Genomic DNA, 16,995 nt, shown 5'->3' on the forward strand with positions numbered 1-16,995 from the left:
ACACAGAGGGGTGGTCAAGTACATAATTAATTAGATACTATAAAATATAGTCTTTTATTTTATTTCATAAAACTTTAACAGTGATGAAGTCTAAACTAGAAAACCTAACTAAAACATAGGGACACTATTGTTTTAGCAGAACATTTTATAATATTGTATCTATTATCCCACTTCTTTCAACTCTTTCAAAAATTGAGTTTAGAGCACTTGAGTCCTTCTACTTTCCTATAAGTAACAATTTGGTCAAACCCAACTATTTCCTGATTTCCCAAAGAAAATTCACTTTCACCCTGAATGTCCTTCCCACTAATCTATCCCTAAGGAAATTTTATCTATTGTTCAAAGTCTATCTGAAATGCTATTTCCTTTAAGAGGCAGCATAGTGTAATACTTAAGAGTGTGGGCCCAGGCTCTGACTGGCTCTAGAATGCTTGGGTTCAAATCTTGGCCTCCCATTTTCCAAATAATTAGCCTTGAGGAAGACCACCTCTCTGTGCTGCTTCCTCCTTCTAAGATAGGAATAATAATAATCCTTATTTCTCCTAAGGCTATAAATAATAAACAGGTTAGGTTATATTAAGTTTTTAGAACATAGTAAATACTCAAACAATTTTTTGAGTCTTTTTTTATAAATTTTTTTTAAATTTATTTTTGACTGCATTGGGTCTTTGTTGCTGCATGCAGGCTTTCTCTAGTTGCGGTGAGCAGGGGCTACTCTTCATTGCAGTGCATGGGCTTCTCATTGCGGCGGCTTCTCTTGTTGCAGAGCACAGGCTCTAGGCACCTGGGTTTCAGTAATTGTGGCACAGGGGCTCAGTAGTTGTGGCTTGCGGGCTCTAGAGCACAAGCTCAGTAGTTGTGACTCACGGGCTTAGTTGCTCCATGGCATGTGGGATCTTCCCAGACCAGGGATCGAACCTGTGTCCCCTGCATTGGCAGGCGGATTCCCAACCACTTCGCCACCATGGAAGTCCCTCAAACAATGTTACCTATTATTTATGTAGCTTTCAATGACCAATCAACAAGATGTAATATCTTCTTTCTTTGAATTATTTATTCATTCAACAAAGTGATAGGCACTGCTGAGGGATAAAAAGTGTTAGAACTCAGATGTAAAGGAACTCACTGCCTAGGAAACAGACATATAAGTAGATCATTTATACTGTAGTCAGCGTTTTGTTTGAGCATTATTTCTCAAGGTCTGGCCTGGGGTCTACTTGTAACAGAAATACCTGGTGTTATTGCTAATGAGCAGATTCATGGACCCCACTCTGGACCTAAGAAATCAGAATCTCTGAGGTAGGGCAAGCAGGTATTCTTAGGCATACTACAATAAAATTTGAGAACCACAAGATTAGAGGTATAAAGAGGATGCTTTGAAAACTTAGAAAAGGAAACCCTCTGGTATTTATCTTACTACTTTTATTATTATTATGCATATTTATCTTATTTTCACTCTTAGATTAAAATAAGTTCCCTGAGGTCAGATCTTTTACTCCTCTTACTTAAGTAGAAGTAAACTGAATACCCTGATTGGGTATTTGTCTTAATAGAGATTCATGAACTTAAAACATGTTACATTTTAGAAAACATTTACATGTTTATATGTTCTGTACTCCATAGCATCCTGGTGGCAGTTTATTATATATTCTTCATATTTCCCATAGTGCTTGATATTGTAGGCACCAGCTCCTTAAACCCCTTTCTATTCTTAGCTTCTGAGACATTGCACTTTTCTAACTTTCCTGCTTCCTCTGTTTGCTTTATGCCAGCTTCCTACTTACTAGCTAGCAACCTTGGGCAAGTTACTAATCACTCTGAGCCTCAGATTTTTCAATGATAAAATGTGGATAATGAGAATAAAAGGCAGATAAAACTTCCTGTTCAAGTCCATCATCATAATTAAATATAATAATAATAGATAATTTCCAAAAGTTAATTCCCTTTATTGGTTCCTCTTCTTATCACCTCATGAATGTGTTCCTAAAGTCTGACCTTGGACCTTTACTCTTTAACCTCAGCACTCTCCCTTGGTAATCTCATCTAGTCCCTTATTTTCACCAATTACTTCTTGCAGGTGACTCTCAACATGTCAAAAGAGAATTTTTCATTTTCTCCCTTCCAAATCAATTTTCCCACCTGCTAAATAACATAGCTTCAAAATCTCTGTGGGCCTTGAATTTGTCTTCCTTCACTGTCCCCCTAACATTCAATAAGTGGTTAAATTCTGCTGATTATACCCACACAATGCCAGGAAGAGGACAAGGGGATGATATAGGGTAGCCATTATATATTACTAGGACTCAGAAGTTTGCAAGGGTGCCTGGGACAAATCCTTTGCAAAGATTTTTACCAGTCCATCTCTCCTGGGTAGCTCCCCCAATTTTTCTTGCAGCCTGAACCTGTTCTCATAAGCACTGATGCTTCATATTCTCTTGCCTAGCAGTAACTTCCTTTCTACTGTCATAATTTAGGTCCTCACAACCTCTTAGATGGATATTATCACAGCCTCTTACATTGAAACTAGATAGGGAAGCTATCATCTATGCCAGAGCTTCCTAATTGGTGGGCCTCTTGATCCCCTTAGTCCTTAGGATGGCCGAGGCCCCATGTCAATCACCTCCAGCTCTACACAGCTCATGGGGTTCCAGATCCCATCCAATTTACTCCACTATGCAGTAAAAATATTATCATTTTCTATGTGAGCTATAACGTAAAAGCATTAGGGAGCACTGCTACTGAATTCATCTTCTAAGCCACAGATCTGATTGTGTTGTATATTCCTCTATAAAACCTTTACTAATGACTCCTCACTGTCTACCAAATAAGGTCTGAACTACTTGGCCAGGCATTGATGAAGGCACTGTACAGTCTCACACCAACCTACCTGTCCAGTAATGCGTCTCACTAATACCTTCTCCTCCAGCCAAACTGGACCGCTCTCCAGTCTCTTCTCATCATAATCGTATACCTGTCTTCACCTAGGATATTTCTCATCTACTTAAGGTGATGCATCCTTCAAGATGTCACCATCTTCATAAACACAATATTCCCATTACATATAGTAAGAACTGATTCTCCTTAGTCTGAAATCACACAGCATCTGTTTTAGCTCTCTTACGGCATTTGTCTTACTCCACCTAGTGTGATAAAGATGAATATAGTTTATGACTTCTACTACCAGTACTCCTTGAGTACAGGGTCTTGTTTTTGTCTCCACCCCATTACCTAACACATTGCCTTACGTAGAGCAAGCACTACATTACTGAATTAAATAATTTATTTTTTTATTTTTCATTTTTTTGCAGCCCTGAAATTGAGCATTTATTCTTAAATCAGATGCAGCATATTTTTTTAAAAGATATATTTTATATACTGTCCCTTTCTCAAAAGAAAGCAGCAAGACTCAGCAATTAATTACCCAAACCTAATGAGGGAAACGTTCACAAGTGACTGCAGCCTGGTATTTATCAGAAAGATATAACAGCCTGGGCGGTTGTTATTTTCCCTCTTCAGGTGCCATCCCCCCATAAAGCAGGTTTTAAGAACAATGGGAATGTGTGGTTGAAGGACAATGAGGTTTTCTCTTGTTTTTTTGTTTTGTTTTGTTTTTGAATTTTTGAATTTTATTTATTTTTTATACAGCAGATTCTTATTAGTTATCCATTTTATACATATTAGTGTATATATGTCAATCCCAATCTCCCAATTCGTCACACCATCACCACCACCCCCGAATTAAATAACTTTAAAGTTTTTAGTGCATATCAGTATGATGTCTAATAGCTCTATATCAGCCAATTTCAAGAATAAAATCATGTAACAGTTAGTAGATACAACAGAAAGCTACAAAACAATAAACAGAGGTTTTAAGGCAGTCCCCCAGAATGCAAACAGAAGAACCAAACATTTACATTAGAACATGTAGCAGTGATTCTCAAATGAGAAAATTCTAAATAGTGAATATTCTTCCTATTGCAGATCCAAGAGAATTCCTAAACCCTGAATCCCACCCCTTTATGTTGTATAAAATATACAAACAGAAAGGCTGTTTCCCTGAAAACAAGTAAACAAATCCTGACTCAATCTTCTTTAACTCCCAGCTCTGCAGTGCTGCCGCCTGTATCTGCTCCACACAGATTGGAAAACTTCAGAAGCCCCTAGTATTCTTCAGGAAAGAGGCACAGAGATCTAAGTTCAGGCTGGTAGAAAAAGGAGAAAGAGGAAGAGGAAGGGGCAAATCCCCTACCTGGAATCCAGTGTACTACCACAGAAAGGAAACCAGTTACAATGGTAGAAAGATTGCTGACGAAACGTAGAAAGATTTGAAAAAACATCTTTGTATCGAGTTCAGTAGCAGCAGATCCTGTGATTTCCAAATCCTCACATTGACTGGCAGTGAAACGCTCACTTCCTGGGCTGTCCCTGGCTCACTGACAGAATAGAAGGGGGTGGGGATTAAAGGGCAGGACTTCAAAATGCCTGCAACCACTCTTGGTCTCATTTCCAGAACAAGTATCCCAACAACCTATCTATAGTAAGTTGCTGTTAGAAATACTGAAATTGGACCACCAATAGTGGTCTCCCTCCCTAAACTTTCCTCTTTCAAATCTGTCCTCACACTACAATTCAGTTGATCCAGGGGATCAATTTCATTACGCCACTCCTCTCCTCTGAATGATTCAGATCTCCTCTTCCTTTACAGAATAAAGTCCAAATTTAATCTGTCAACAAAGGACTTTACAATCTGGCCACAACCTACCTTTCATCCTTTGTCTCTCTGCCTTTCTAGCATCTCACCTTTCCTTTTCTATTCACTTAATTTGCAAAACATTCTCTAACAATCTAGTATGACTAAAGGGTGTACCATTCTCTAACAATCTAGTATGACTAAAGGGTATACCTTCACAGGGGTGAAGGTATACCCTTAAAAAATTAATAATCATAAATAATTTATTAATTTAACATTTCTGAGCTCCAATGTATCAAATACTGTGCTACAAATTGAGAACAGATTCTGTCCTGCTCTCTAGCAGTTTAGATGATACACTATTCCCCTTTGTGAATTCTCAGCCCAGTAAAATGACTTACCACGTTTTTTTCTTCTGTGCCTCTGATCAAATTTTTCCCTGCCTGAAATATCCTCCCTTTCCTTTCCAAAAACCCATTTCAAAATCTACCTATCTGGGGCTTCCCTGGTGGCACAGTGGTTGGCAGTCCGCCTGCCGATGCGGGGCACGCGGGTTCGTGCCCCGGTCCGGGAGGATCCCGCATGCCGCAGAGCGGCTGGGCCCGTGGGCCATGGCCGCTGGGCCTGCGCGTCCGGGGCCTGTGCTCCGCAACGGGAGAGGCCACGGCAGTGAGAGGCCCGCGTACCAAAAAAGAAAAAAAAATCTACCTATCTGGTCTTCCCTGGTGGCGCAGTGGTTGAGAGTCCGCCTGCCCATGCAGGAGAGGTGGGTTCGTGCCCCGGTCCGGGAAGATCCCACATGCCGCAGAGCAACTAGGCCCGTGAGCCATGGTCACTGAGCCTGCGCGTCCGGAGCCTGCGCTCCGCAACGGGAGAGGGCACAACAGTGAGAGGCCCGCGTACTGCAAAAAAAAAAAAAAAAAAAAAATCTACCTATCTGACCCCCTTGCGAAAGCCTTCTAGTAACTTCCACTAAAAGGAGTTAGTGCCACAGAAATACTTTTAACATTGACATATCATGTCTTCCTAGCAAAGACACGTAAGTGTATTTCAAGAAAAGAGTGCTTACACAGGGAGATCAGCTCGGCGCCTTGTGACTACCTAGATGGGTGGGATAGGGAGGGTGGGAGGGAGACGCAGGAGGGAGGAGATATGGGGATATATGTATATGTATAGCTGATTCACTTTGTTATAAAGCAGAAACTAACACACCATCATAAAGCAATTATGCTCCAATACAGATGTTAAAAAAAAAAGAGTGGTCAAACTTGTCAGAAGGGAGAACAGAGTATCTTAAACTATTCTGTACTCCCCACAGTGTCTAGCAGATCATGATGTACAAAGAGACTCAAAATATATTTTGATTTGTAATTAGTGAAGAATAATTTATAAACTTCATGAAATCTTATTGAAATGAGTGATAAGTATAAATCAAAGGGCAAATATATTCCTGCAATAGCATATTTCCAGTTGTGAGATAATTATTCTCATGTGGATGGTACCAAAGACATCCAATTTGATTAAAAAATAAGCATTAATTAGGCTTTCAGGAACTTTTTCCCCGGAGGTAGATGTTCTGACCAGTAAACACACTGTGACTAAAAATCAGTTCCCTAGTCTTATACACACCCAATGAAATGATCAAATTTAACCTACACAGGGAAGAACCAGATGCTGAACAATGGTGACACTATCAAGATATAACAAATATAATGCGAAATCCACTCTGAAACAATGTTAGCCTTATCTTTCACATTAATAACAAATGCTTAGGAAAAAAATAACTCAAGAACATTTCTTAATGATGATAGGCCAGCAGAGTCATCTCTGTATTTACATTAAATAACTCTCAGGTAACAGAATAACTCAAAATCCAGCTGATTTGTCGTATCAACTCAGAGACAGTCTTCCTGTTGCACTCAGTATTTAAAAATCCCATTTCTATGGATGGACCTAGACTCTGTTATACAGAGTGAAGTAAGTCAGAAAGAGAAAAACAAATACCGTATGCTAACACATATACATGGAATCTAAAAAAAAAAAATGGTTCTGAAGAACCTAGAGGCAGGACAGGAATAAAGACACAGATGTAGAGAACGGACTTGAGGACATGGGGAGGGGGAAGGGTAACCTGGGACAAAGTGAGAGAGTGGCATTGACAAATATACACTACCAAATGTAAAACAGATAGCTAGTGGGAAGCAGCCGCATAGCACAGGGAGATCAGCTGGATACTTTGTGACCACCTAGAGGGGTGGGATAGAGAGAGTGGGAGGGAGACGCAAGAGGTAGGGGATATGGGGATATATGTATATGTATAGATGATTCACTTTGTTATACAACAGAAATTAATACAACAATGTAAATCAATTATACTCCAATAAAGATGTTTAAAAAATTTTTTTTAATAAAAAATTTTTAAAATCCCATTTCTAATCTTCATTGACCTCCAACCTATCCTGTGACGTTAACATATCCCTCTACAAATCAAGTAATTTTTTCCACTTAATAACCAATACTTTTAGTAAATATTCTTTTATTTCACTGTTTTCAGTGCTTTCTTGTATGAATATTTATTATATGTGGTATATATGACTTAAAATAGTAATTTGATGAAATGAGATTTTAACATTTAGAAGGCAGCAAGGCAAACATGCTGTCCACCTGAGGAATACCAAATTCCCTGTAGTACTGCCTGTAAATATGTCCAAATTTGTAATTGCTTATATAGGCAAAATATACAAATAATAGATCGAATTATCTGTATGATTGAACAATTGGTGCTGTGATTTTTAAAAATCTGATCAATACAGCTATCACATGTAATTATATAACATTAAAAGTTTTCAATAAAATCATAGCAGTACCTTCCAACAAAGGGAGAATTTTTTCAGCTAGATAAATAGTAGAGATTTCCTAGTCCGAATTCAATTTCTGAATTATAATAGGATTGAAATGACTCACTGAGATTGAATTGTTTAAACAATCTCTTTACTTCTGGACCACTAATCTTTATCCTATACCACACAGCTAGCTGCTAAGGCTTCTAAATATACTTCATTAACTGTACCATTGATATGGCTGATGTGTAAAAAAGTCAATTCATATAAAGTTCTGGTTAGTAATTTCTGGTTTTTATTTTACCACAAGACAATAATTTTAAACCAAATTTTTATTAGCAATGTATAATAATAATAGTGAAAATAATCAAATGGTAATATTAAATAGCAATAGCACAGTTTAACTACATATTGAGAAACTGGACAAATTACTTTTGGGTTTTAATTTTTTTCAATGCTGACCATGAAAAACATCTTAAAACCATCTCCAAAGCTATCTATCTGCTATTTAAACAAAATATTCTAAAAGAAAAAGTGCAATGTTGTTAAATATTATCAAATTAACTCACTGAGTCTTAGAAATTTAAGAAAGGTTAGGAGGTTTAAGGAAAAAAAAGAAGAGGCTCCATATACAATTTAAATAGTTTACACATTTATAAAATATGACAAATATTTCACTCTCAAAAGAAAAGCTATGTATCATATTAATGTCCAGCTTAATGCCCCTTTTAAATCGAGAAAAGAAATTTAAGGAGTTTCCCCTTCTATATTTAAGGTATACATTTTCTTAACAACTGGAGAGCATTCAGAGCACAAATGCCATTCTTTCATTACAACAATACTGGGCTTAAATTCTCAGCTTATTTTAAGTACACAATTTTATCTGTGTAGTGTGTTTGCAATCACCGTAAACCTCTGTCTCAGGAGCTCTCTTTTCTGTATTAGAAAGTTTTCAATAGTATTGGCTTCTTTGAAGAGTCCATCTATCTCGTCAATATAAGATGCATCTACTGCTGCTCTCTCACTAATGGGGAAAAAAAGTTTTACATTAAACTAAATAGTCATAACATCTAAATACACTATCATAGTGACGTGTTCTATTATGCTATATTTGTTAGCTATTTCATTTAAATGGCTTTGTACATCAAAAAGCTTCATTAATTTACAAGCACTGCTCAGTAAAAGTTAAATTAGTTCCACAAATATTTTTGACTACTCAAAGTCCCTTCACACAGCAGAATGTGTATCTTACACATTATAATTCTAATACTAAACTATATACATTGTCTTAACAGCCACACAAACCATTATTCAAATACAGTGACTGTCCAGTAGTTTTAAAAAACACCTTATAAAACATTATAGTCTCAGGCCAATAGAATATTTAAATTCAGCCTTCATATATATTGATAATATTTAAACATTTCATAAATATATTTATCTTTAATATCACTCTATTATTATGGTTAACTTCACCAAATGGTATCTTTCTGAAAGTTTTTTCATAAAAATTTAAGTGTTTTATCATCTATTGATAGTTAGAGAATAAAATATATCCAGCCTCGTTTCAACTCTGAGAGTATCAAAAGATGTTTAGTAGAAACGGTAGTCTTTGAAAATAAACAACTAATCTATTATAAGAAACTGAGGTAGAATAAGAAATTTCAAAATTATAATTACTAGATAGGTTTTGTAGCCCCTGCACTAAACTTCCCATTACGGAGTTTCCAGAAGAAAACTTCTGTGTGTAAAATCAAGAGAATATACTATAAGTACTTGCCTTAAGATCTTTGCATATGTAGACAACATTAGATTAATTTCCTTGCTCATATCTGTTCAAAAATAAATCACTAAGTTAACTATAATAAACTTTCCATATTATAATATCAATGTATAGAAATACAAGCACTTTATAGATCACCATTCAAATCTTTCTCCAGGGCTTCATCTTTATAAAATAGTCCAGAGCTTTCAGAGAAAGAAGAATCTGATTTTCCAAGACAGGACAGTTGTGGACTATCTGGCATTTGAGGCTAACAAAAGAAAGTAGAGAAAATACGTAAATTGCTAGCAAGATGCTTAAGATATATACATTCTGTTAAAAAAAAAAAAAAGCAAATAAAACTTCTTTCAGAAAAAAGCAAACATGCTGGAAATTATATACTCTTGTGTCCTGATTAGTTATTTGTAATTTTATTAACCAGGAAACTTTTAGGCCCAACTTTGTTCAACATAATAATTTTATTATGTGTTTAGACTTTGAAAATAGTATTAATCCCCTGATGAAAAAGTTTCCTGTATCTTGAGCCAGCAGATGTTTTCCACAGCAAAAGAGCAAAACTTTCATTTGGATAACAGCCATATGTTTGCAAATTTTTGCAAGATAACATCATCTTTAAGGGAACAAATAATGTTCCAAATGTAAACAGATCAATTGGTGGGGTAGTAGTGACGAAAGGCAGGATGCAGTGCTCTTTTTCAAAACTATCAGCAAGTATAGTACCTAGGTATCCTACTTAGATATCAAAATAATTATGTAAAGTCTTATGTATTATAAAGGCATGAACCCACTTCTGTCTCTAGATCACAAATTACCACAAAGAAACCTCCCAATAGTTTCCTGGAGGCCTATACTTAGTGAAAAGGCAGCTGGAGTCAACATAGTTCCTGCTGGGACAATCCCAGCTCTGGGAATATGAAGACATTAAATTCCATTTATCAGTAGAATTATCTTTAATGGAAAAAATTTGAGACGTATATAAAATAAAAGAGTAAGGCTCCACAAGCACAAAGATTACCTCCAACTCTCTTGGTCTCTTGCAATTTCTAGAATCAGGTTTTACAAGGTGACTGGCCATATTCTGGAGGCAAGAGCTGCAAAGTTTAGAGCAATGTCAATTTTAGGTACAAACTCATGCTGCAGCTCTCTTGAATCCTTCCCTTTCTTTCCACTCCTCCTGCCACTGTTAGTTTGGGCTCTCATTATTTGTCACTTACCTAACCTACTCAAATTCTCCCTTCTCTGTTTCATTCTACCAACTGCTGTTTGGGCAGTCTTTCAAAACTCTGATTACTGCATTCCCTTAACTCAAAAAACCTTCCCTTGACCATTCATTGCTCCAGAATAAGCTCAAATTCTATGGTAGAGCATCCAAAGTCATATATCACCTGGGCCAACCTGCCATTCCCATGATTTTCTTCTACTCCCTCTATATGCAGTCGGCCAAGCCTGTCTCTTTGGCACTTTCTGCCTTGTATCGGGATTCATTCAGGATTTTTCAGCCTTCACAAAATCCTAATGGTGAAACAAATCTTACAGTTCATCTAATTCAATCTCAATTTTACAGATGTGAAAATAGAGGCAGAGATAGTTGACCAAATTCAAACATGTAAAACCGTGCCAGACTAGAACCAAGATCTCTTCTAGTCTACAAGAGACTTTTGTTTCCACTGTCCGATCTTACCTTCATATAGCATCAAATTTTACTTTTAAATTACTTTCCCATAAATTCTGAAGATAATTTCCCTGGGAGTCTGAAAGATTAAGTTTAAACTTGAAAAATGTTGAAACCTAGAATGGTATAGTCTCTACACCCTAACAGATAAGGATCTCTGTCTACATTCAAGTTATCATTTACTTTGCTTGCTTTTTGAGAAACTCTGCTGACCTGGAAAATTGTAATGAATCTGTTTGCTTAGTTATGTATAATATTCACATATATGACAGAAAGACAGCAACAACAAATAATAAAGATGTCTGTTTTGGGCTTCCCTGGTGGCTCAGTGGTTGAGAGTCCACCTGTCGATGCAGGGGCCACGGGTTCGTGCCCCGGTCCGGGAAGATCCCACATGCCGCGGAGCGGCTGGGCCCGTGAGCCATGGCCGCTGAGCCTGCGCGTCCGGAGCCTGTGCTCCACAACGGGAGAGGCCACAACAGTGAGAGGCCCGCGTACCAAAAAAAAAAAAAAAAGATGTCTGTTTAGTAAATTCCATATAGTGCTTCTACATTCCTGTCGGTAACTTTCTAGTATATAAATTTAAGCGCTATAACGGTAAGACGCTGAAAATACTACACAAGCACAGTAGTGCTCACTCTGCCTGGGAAAGTCTGAGAATGTTTCAGAGAAGCGAACACGAGAGTGGTTCTCGTCTCCCTTCCTCTTTTTTCTCTTCCCTTTTCCTTTTACACCTCTTCTCACCTCTCTCAAAGTAAAAGAACATGCATGTATGTCAAATCAAAACTCTTCTAATCAGGTAATTCTGCTTCTGTAAAAACAGATTTTCTGTCATAGTTTAAGCCCTCAGCTGAATCAAGGCCTAGTCTAGAGGCTGGGCCTCCCCACCTGTGACAAATACCATTCACAGCCATTGACCCCGGCTGTGCAATCTGAGGTGTTGGTGCCTTCCTCATTACCAAGCACTACCCCCAGGCCTTGTGCAACCGTTTTCTCCTCACCTTCTCTTTCCTCCCACCGCCATCTCGGCCTACCAGGCCATCCCACCTATCTTGCTACTCACTTCCCGCCGCGCCCCTCCTTTCTTCCCCACTAGCGTTTCAGCCCCACTAGAGACCCTCCGGGTAAGTGTCCACCCTCTCTCACTGCCTTGCTTCACACCCTGTCACACTCTCATCGGCGCTCATCCCCACAGCCCCTGCCCGAGAGCAGTCTGCGGCTCGACGGCATCGGGAACTTACTCGTCAGCCAAAGCACAGGAACGAGGAAGCCCGGCGTACACGCGAGTGCGCAGGCTCGGGGAGGCGGATTTCCCAGTGTGCAGCGCGCAGATTACGTAAGGCGCCTGCACCGCCTCCCGCGCTGCCGAGGAGAGGGGGTTTTTTCCCGCCTTGCCTCTCGCTTTGGGGTCTCCGTGAAACAGAACTCGCCACCTCCGAGTTAGTGTCTGGGGAAGAAGGGAGAGATCTGAGACTGGTTTCTCAAGAAAGACCAAGGAAGAACTGCCAGAGGAAGGCCGGGTGTGTCCCAGCCTTTTGGAACCTCAGAAAAGGAACACGAAATAGTAGCACACCACCACCACTTTCCAAGTAAAAGTTACATCCTGTCCCAGATGGTGGGTCTGCAGCAACGGTTTAAACCTGAGTTCCCCTGGCCCTCAAGCCGAGACTTTGTATCCAGAACCTCCGTTCCTTCACCTCTTTCTCTTTGGTGCAACCAAACTTTCGGAATCACAGCGGTTGAGAAAATTCCCTTCTTGATGTGTCAATAACTAATCAACTTCATTGGCAGCTTTGAAAAAAAAATTTTGTAACACACGTGGCTCACGTATTTGAAGTTTAGCCTTATGGGGAGCTTTAATGTGGTGACTTTGACCTGCAACTTGAAAGACAGACGTTCCACACTTGATGCTCCGTTAGTTGTGGAAGAAAATAAAAAGCATATCACCTCATAAAACAAAGGTCAGTAACACTTCCCATAAATTCCAGGTCCACAATCTTACACCTTAGCAAATTATGTTTAACACATACATATTATTGTTTTTTTCCCTTTGGCTTGTTTAACTGTTAGTTGTCAAGATGTAAGTATTGTGTGCATATGTTTATTTATTGGTTTGTGGAAAAGCCAATTGTTTCAAGTAAGCTCCTAGGAAAAATACTCGGTTTAACTTGAGTTGGCATTATTGTGAAATGTAAGTCATTTAATAAAGATAGACTAGTGGTTATGGTGCAGTTATTGATAGTCTTTAAAGGATTCTAATCACTATCTGAGGACTGATAGCAATCTGTATTGAAATGTTCCCTATTTGTGATAAAATGAAGGGAAAAGTAATGAGTTTTTCCTAAAGTTAATGCACTCACTTTAAAAGATTCTTTTATTCTGTTACTATGTCATAGATTTTTTGATGTTAACTTGTCCTCTCAAGAAACAAAAAATATAAAATTTTTTAGATTTTTAATGTCCTTACTTGGTAAAATGTAAAGTTATCCACTCAGTGTTTATCTCTTCTTCATTATTGTCATTGTTGTTGTTATTATTCTTAATGGTTCATCAAATCCAAAAGTCTGAGAAATACTGACCTAATTCCTCTCCCAGCCTTCACATTGTATGATATCTAAACAGGTAGTTATCTAGTTGTTAAAATATTTCCAGGAAAAAATGATTCCATCTAATACATAAATGTTTACATCAGATTAAGAGAACAGCAGAGACATTTTATTTTTTAAATCTTTTCTCCATTGTATAAGCTACATGAGTGAGAATAAGTGAGAGGGCACACAGCGTTATAGTTGTCTGGTGCTTTAGAATATTCAAAGAATGAGGACACGGGGAGGGGGAAGGGTGAGCTGGGACAAAGTGAGAGAGTGGCATGGACATATATACACTACCAAATGTAAAATCGATAGCTAGTGGGAAGCAACCGCATAGCACAGGGAGATCAGCTCGGTGCTTTGTGACCACCTAGAGGGGTGGGATAGGGAGGGTGGGAGGGAGACGCAAGAGGGAGGAGATATGGGGATATATGTATAGCTGATTCATTTTGTTATACAACAGAAACTAACACACTATTGTAAAGCAATTATACTCCAATAAAGATGTTAAAAATATATATATGCTCTTATCTAGGATCTCACAAAAAAATAAAATATTCAAAGAGCTGTCATCATCTCATTTAATCTTCACAAACAACCCTGTGAAGTAGGTAGGACATAGAGACATTTGGGTTGCTCTATGTCAAAGGAAAAAATGTTTGTCCCAAAAGTAAGAAATGGGTGAATTATGCATTATATATCTTTATAGCTGGAGAGAAATAATTGGCAATGGACCATTTAAAATGAACTTGCTTAGTGTTCTACTTATTTAAATCACAGTTTACTTAATGCTTTTGTGTTAATTGGCCCGATTGGACAACACAGAGGATAAAAACTTATTTCAGTTTCAATCGTGTATAGTCTTATCATACACTTTTTTTATATATATAAATTTATTTATTTATTTATCTATCTATCTATTTATCTTTGGCTGCGTAGGGTCTTCATTGCCGCGCACGGGCTTTTTCTAGTTGCTGCGCTTCTTAAATGTGCTTTTTTTTTTTCTTTTGATAGTCACTGCACCAAGCACCTTCAGCCATCCTATCTTAGACTTCCTTTGTAATCACTGCTGTGGACATGATGTTTTATGACCTTATGAAATGAAAACTCTATCTTGTTAAAAACAAAAACAAGCAAATAAACAACGACAACAAAAACACCTCAACTAGCTGCTTATATAAGCATTTTGTTTCCTAACTCTAGAACCCCTCTGTTTCCATACAGTCTCTGTATTGGCAAAAAAGCAAAAACAAACAAAAATCACCTTGTTAATTCCCTTGCTAGCAAGGTAATACAATTTAGCACATGTTCAAGAGAAAATTGTCTAAGAAACTTTGTTTCTGCTAGTTACTTTCAAAGCTGTGATAGTAACGCTCTCTTCTTTAAAAGTTTCATTTTAAGTGGTATGATTACATTATAGGAATTATCTTGTAGGGCTGATTATTCAGCAGTGGTAGATGAGAAAAAAAAATGTGCTGAAGTCTGAGTGGAAAGTTTCAAAAGAGAAAGATTAATGCGAGAAAAGATGCTTCTAATTGACCAAGCAGGTGCTTTTTTTTTTAAGTGCTTGGATGTATTTCGGAAAGAGGTACAAGCTTTGAAGGGCCAGAACTGCAACAGAAGAAATGATTTCATTAAAACCGTGATTTTACATTAAAAGATATTCCCGTATTCTCTGACACTGTATTTCAGGTTCCATTGCCCTAGGAAAGAGCTCACGTTTAAGGCGGGTCTGAGGCGTGCCAGAACAGTCTCCTCCCTCCACCTTCTTCCTCCTTTCTCCAAAGGGCTAGGCACCCTCCTCCCCCAGACGGCTGCTGGATCCGGAGAAGCAGCGGGGAGTTCTGCTACCCAAAGCTTTCTACATTCCTGGCTGTCTGCTTCGGCTGCTGAAGGGCTGCCTTCTATCGGGAAAAGAAAGGGACTTCAAACCTTTCATATAACGTCCTCTCCTAGGAAATTATTGAGCACAGGTAAGAAATATCATTACTCGTTATTTAGAAACCCAGGCATGGCAATTCGAGGTAAATAAATAAGCTAGAAAAGCGATTGAGAGGTAACTTCTCTGACATCACTATGATGGGCGACTAGTCAGTAACAACATAAGGAACATAGCATATTCAGAGGAAAATCTTTTTCTCTCTTTTAGCCAGCCTTGGAGAGTATCACTTCAGAGGAAATGTTCTCAAACTTTTTGGTCTCGTGACCTCTTTATACTCCTAAAAATTATTGAGGATCCTGAAGAATTTTTGTTTCTCTATGTTTTTTACTGTAGTACTGTCATTTACTGTATTAGAAATTAAAGCTGAGAAATATAAAAAAATAGTGACCTATTAATTTATTTTAAGATAACAATAAGCACATAACATGTTAGCATAAATAACATTTTAAATTACGGATAACTATATATTCCAAAAAAAACTACTATGAAGAGTGACATTGTTTTTATTTTTACAAATCTCTGTAATATCTGGCTTAGAAGACAGCTGCATTCTCATCTGCTTCTGCATTCAGTTTATGCAATATCACTCAAAATGTAGCCCCTGGTAAACTTTATTATACACTCCTGAGAAAATGAGAGTGAAAATGACAAATTACATCTTAGAATTATTATGAAAATCGCTTTGACCTCGTAAAACCCTGAGAATCACTGCTTTAGAGTGTTAAAATAAATAAGCTTCTATTTAAAGGGAGTCTCAACTCTGAATCAACTATTTTAAAAGCAAACAAAAAAATTGCAAAAGGTTGATAATCTTGATGGAATCTGCATCAGCACCCTTAGGCTGGCCTACGTTGGACAATATTATAGCATTCCCCAGGAGAATTTTATTTCACATGAAGGAAGGGCTGAGTAAATATCTCCATTTGAAAGTATAAATAACAAAAATTAGGACACTCTTAAACTCTTCTTTTTGCCTATATCTAGCTATTTCAAGTTCTATTAAATCTTTCTTCAAAATATCTTTTTAAATCTGGCCTGTCCGTAATATACCTACATGAATATTATGAATTCTTACATGAATATTTATAGTTTCATAGCCTGTCTCTAATCTTTTTCATAATACCCTTGCCAGCTCAGTAATCTGCTTTCCTATTGCCTGTGAGATTAAATACAAACACTTCTATGTGAGTTCCCAAGCCCTCCATATTCTAACCCCACCCTACCTTATGTTTACTGCAAGACAGCAGAATTGTTCCACTACAGTAAAAAAATAGCTCCAGGGCTTCCCTGGTGGCGCAGTGGTTGAGAGTCTGCCTGCCGATGCAGGGGACACGGGTTCGTGCCCCCGTCCGGGAGGATCCCACATGCTGCGGAGCGGCTAGGCCCGTGAGCCATGGGCGCTGAGCCTGCGCGTCCGGAGCCTGTGCTCCGCAACGGGAGAGGCCACAACAGTGAGAGGTCCGCGTGCCGCAAAAAA

General features: G+C 38.1%; 2 protein-coding genes across 14 annotated transcripts in view; one reads left to right on the forward strand and one right to left on the reverse strand.

Annotated features, from left to right (window-relative positions):
* The window catches only part of LOC113607157 (testis-expressed protein 12), a 52,302-nt gene extending 39,968 nt beyond the window's left edge, over window positions 1–12,334 (reverse strand). Inside the window, exons 1-4 of one of the 9 annotated variants that reach the window (XM_027082304.1) lie at window positions 10,329–10,404; window positions 9,452–9,563; window positions 9,311–9,362; window positions 7,803–8,554 (exon numbers count right to left, since the gene is read on the reverse strand). In XM_027082304.1, coding sequence (XP_026938105.1) covers window positions 8,410–8,554; window positions 9,311–9,362; window positions 9,452–9,563; window positions 10,329–10,388 — 369 coding nt within the window. In that variant the 5' untranslated portion in view covers window positions 10,389–10,404 and the 3' untranslated portion in view covers window positions 7,803–8,409. The other 8 variants (XM_027082298.1, XM_027082294.1, XM_027082295.1 and 5 more) reach the window with 8 other exon arrangements.
* Window positions 12,335–12,459: 125 nt separating this feature from the next.
* Window positions 12,460–16,995, forward strand: part of IL18 (interleukin 18) — a 27,755-nt gene continuing 23,219 nt past the window's right edge. For all 5 annotated transcript variants that reach the window (XM_027082306.1, XM_027082309.1, XM_027082305.1 and 2 more), the window contains exons 1-2: window positions 12,460–12,946; window positions 15,269–15,549. The gene's annotated coding sequence lies outside the window, so the exon portion shown is untranslated. The remainder of the gene's footprint in view (window positions 12,947–15,268; window positions 15,550–16,995) is intronic.

Source organism: Aethalodelphis obliquidens, unplaced genomic scaffold (genome assembly GCF_003676395.1).
Source record: "Aethalodelphis obliquidens isolate GAN/ISIS:26980383/991018 unplaced genomic scaffold, ASM367639v1 scaffold46, whole genome shotgun sequence".
Classification (NCBI taxonomy): Eukaryota; Metazoa; Chordata; class Mammalia; order Artiodactyla; family Delphinidae; genus Aethalodelphis; species Aethalodelphis obliquidens.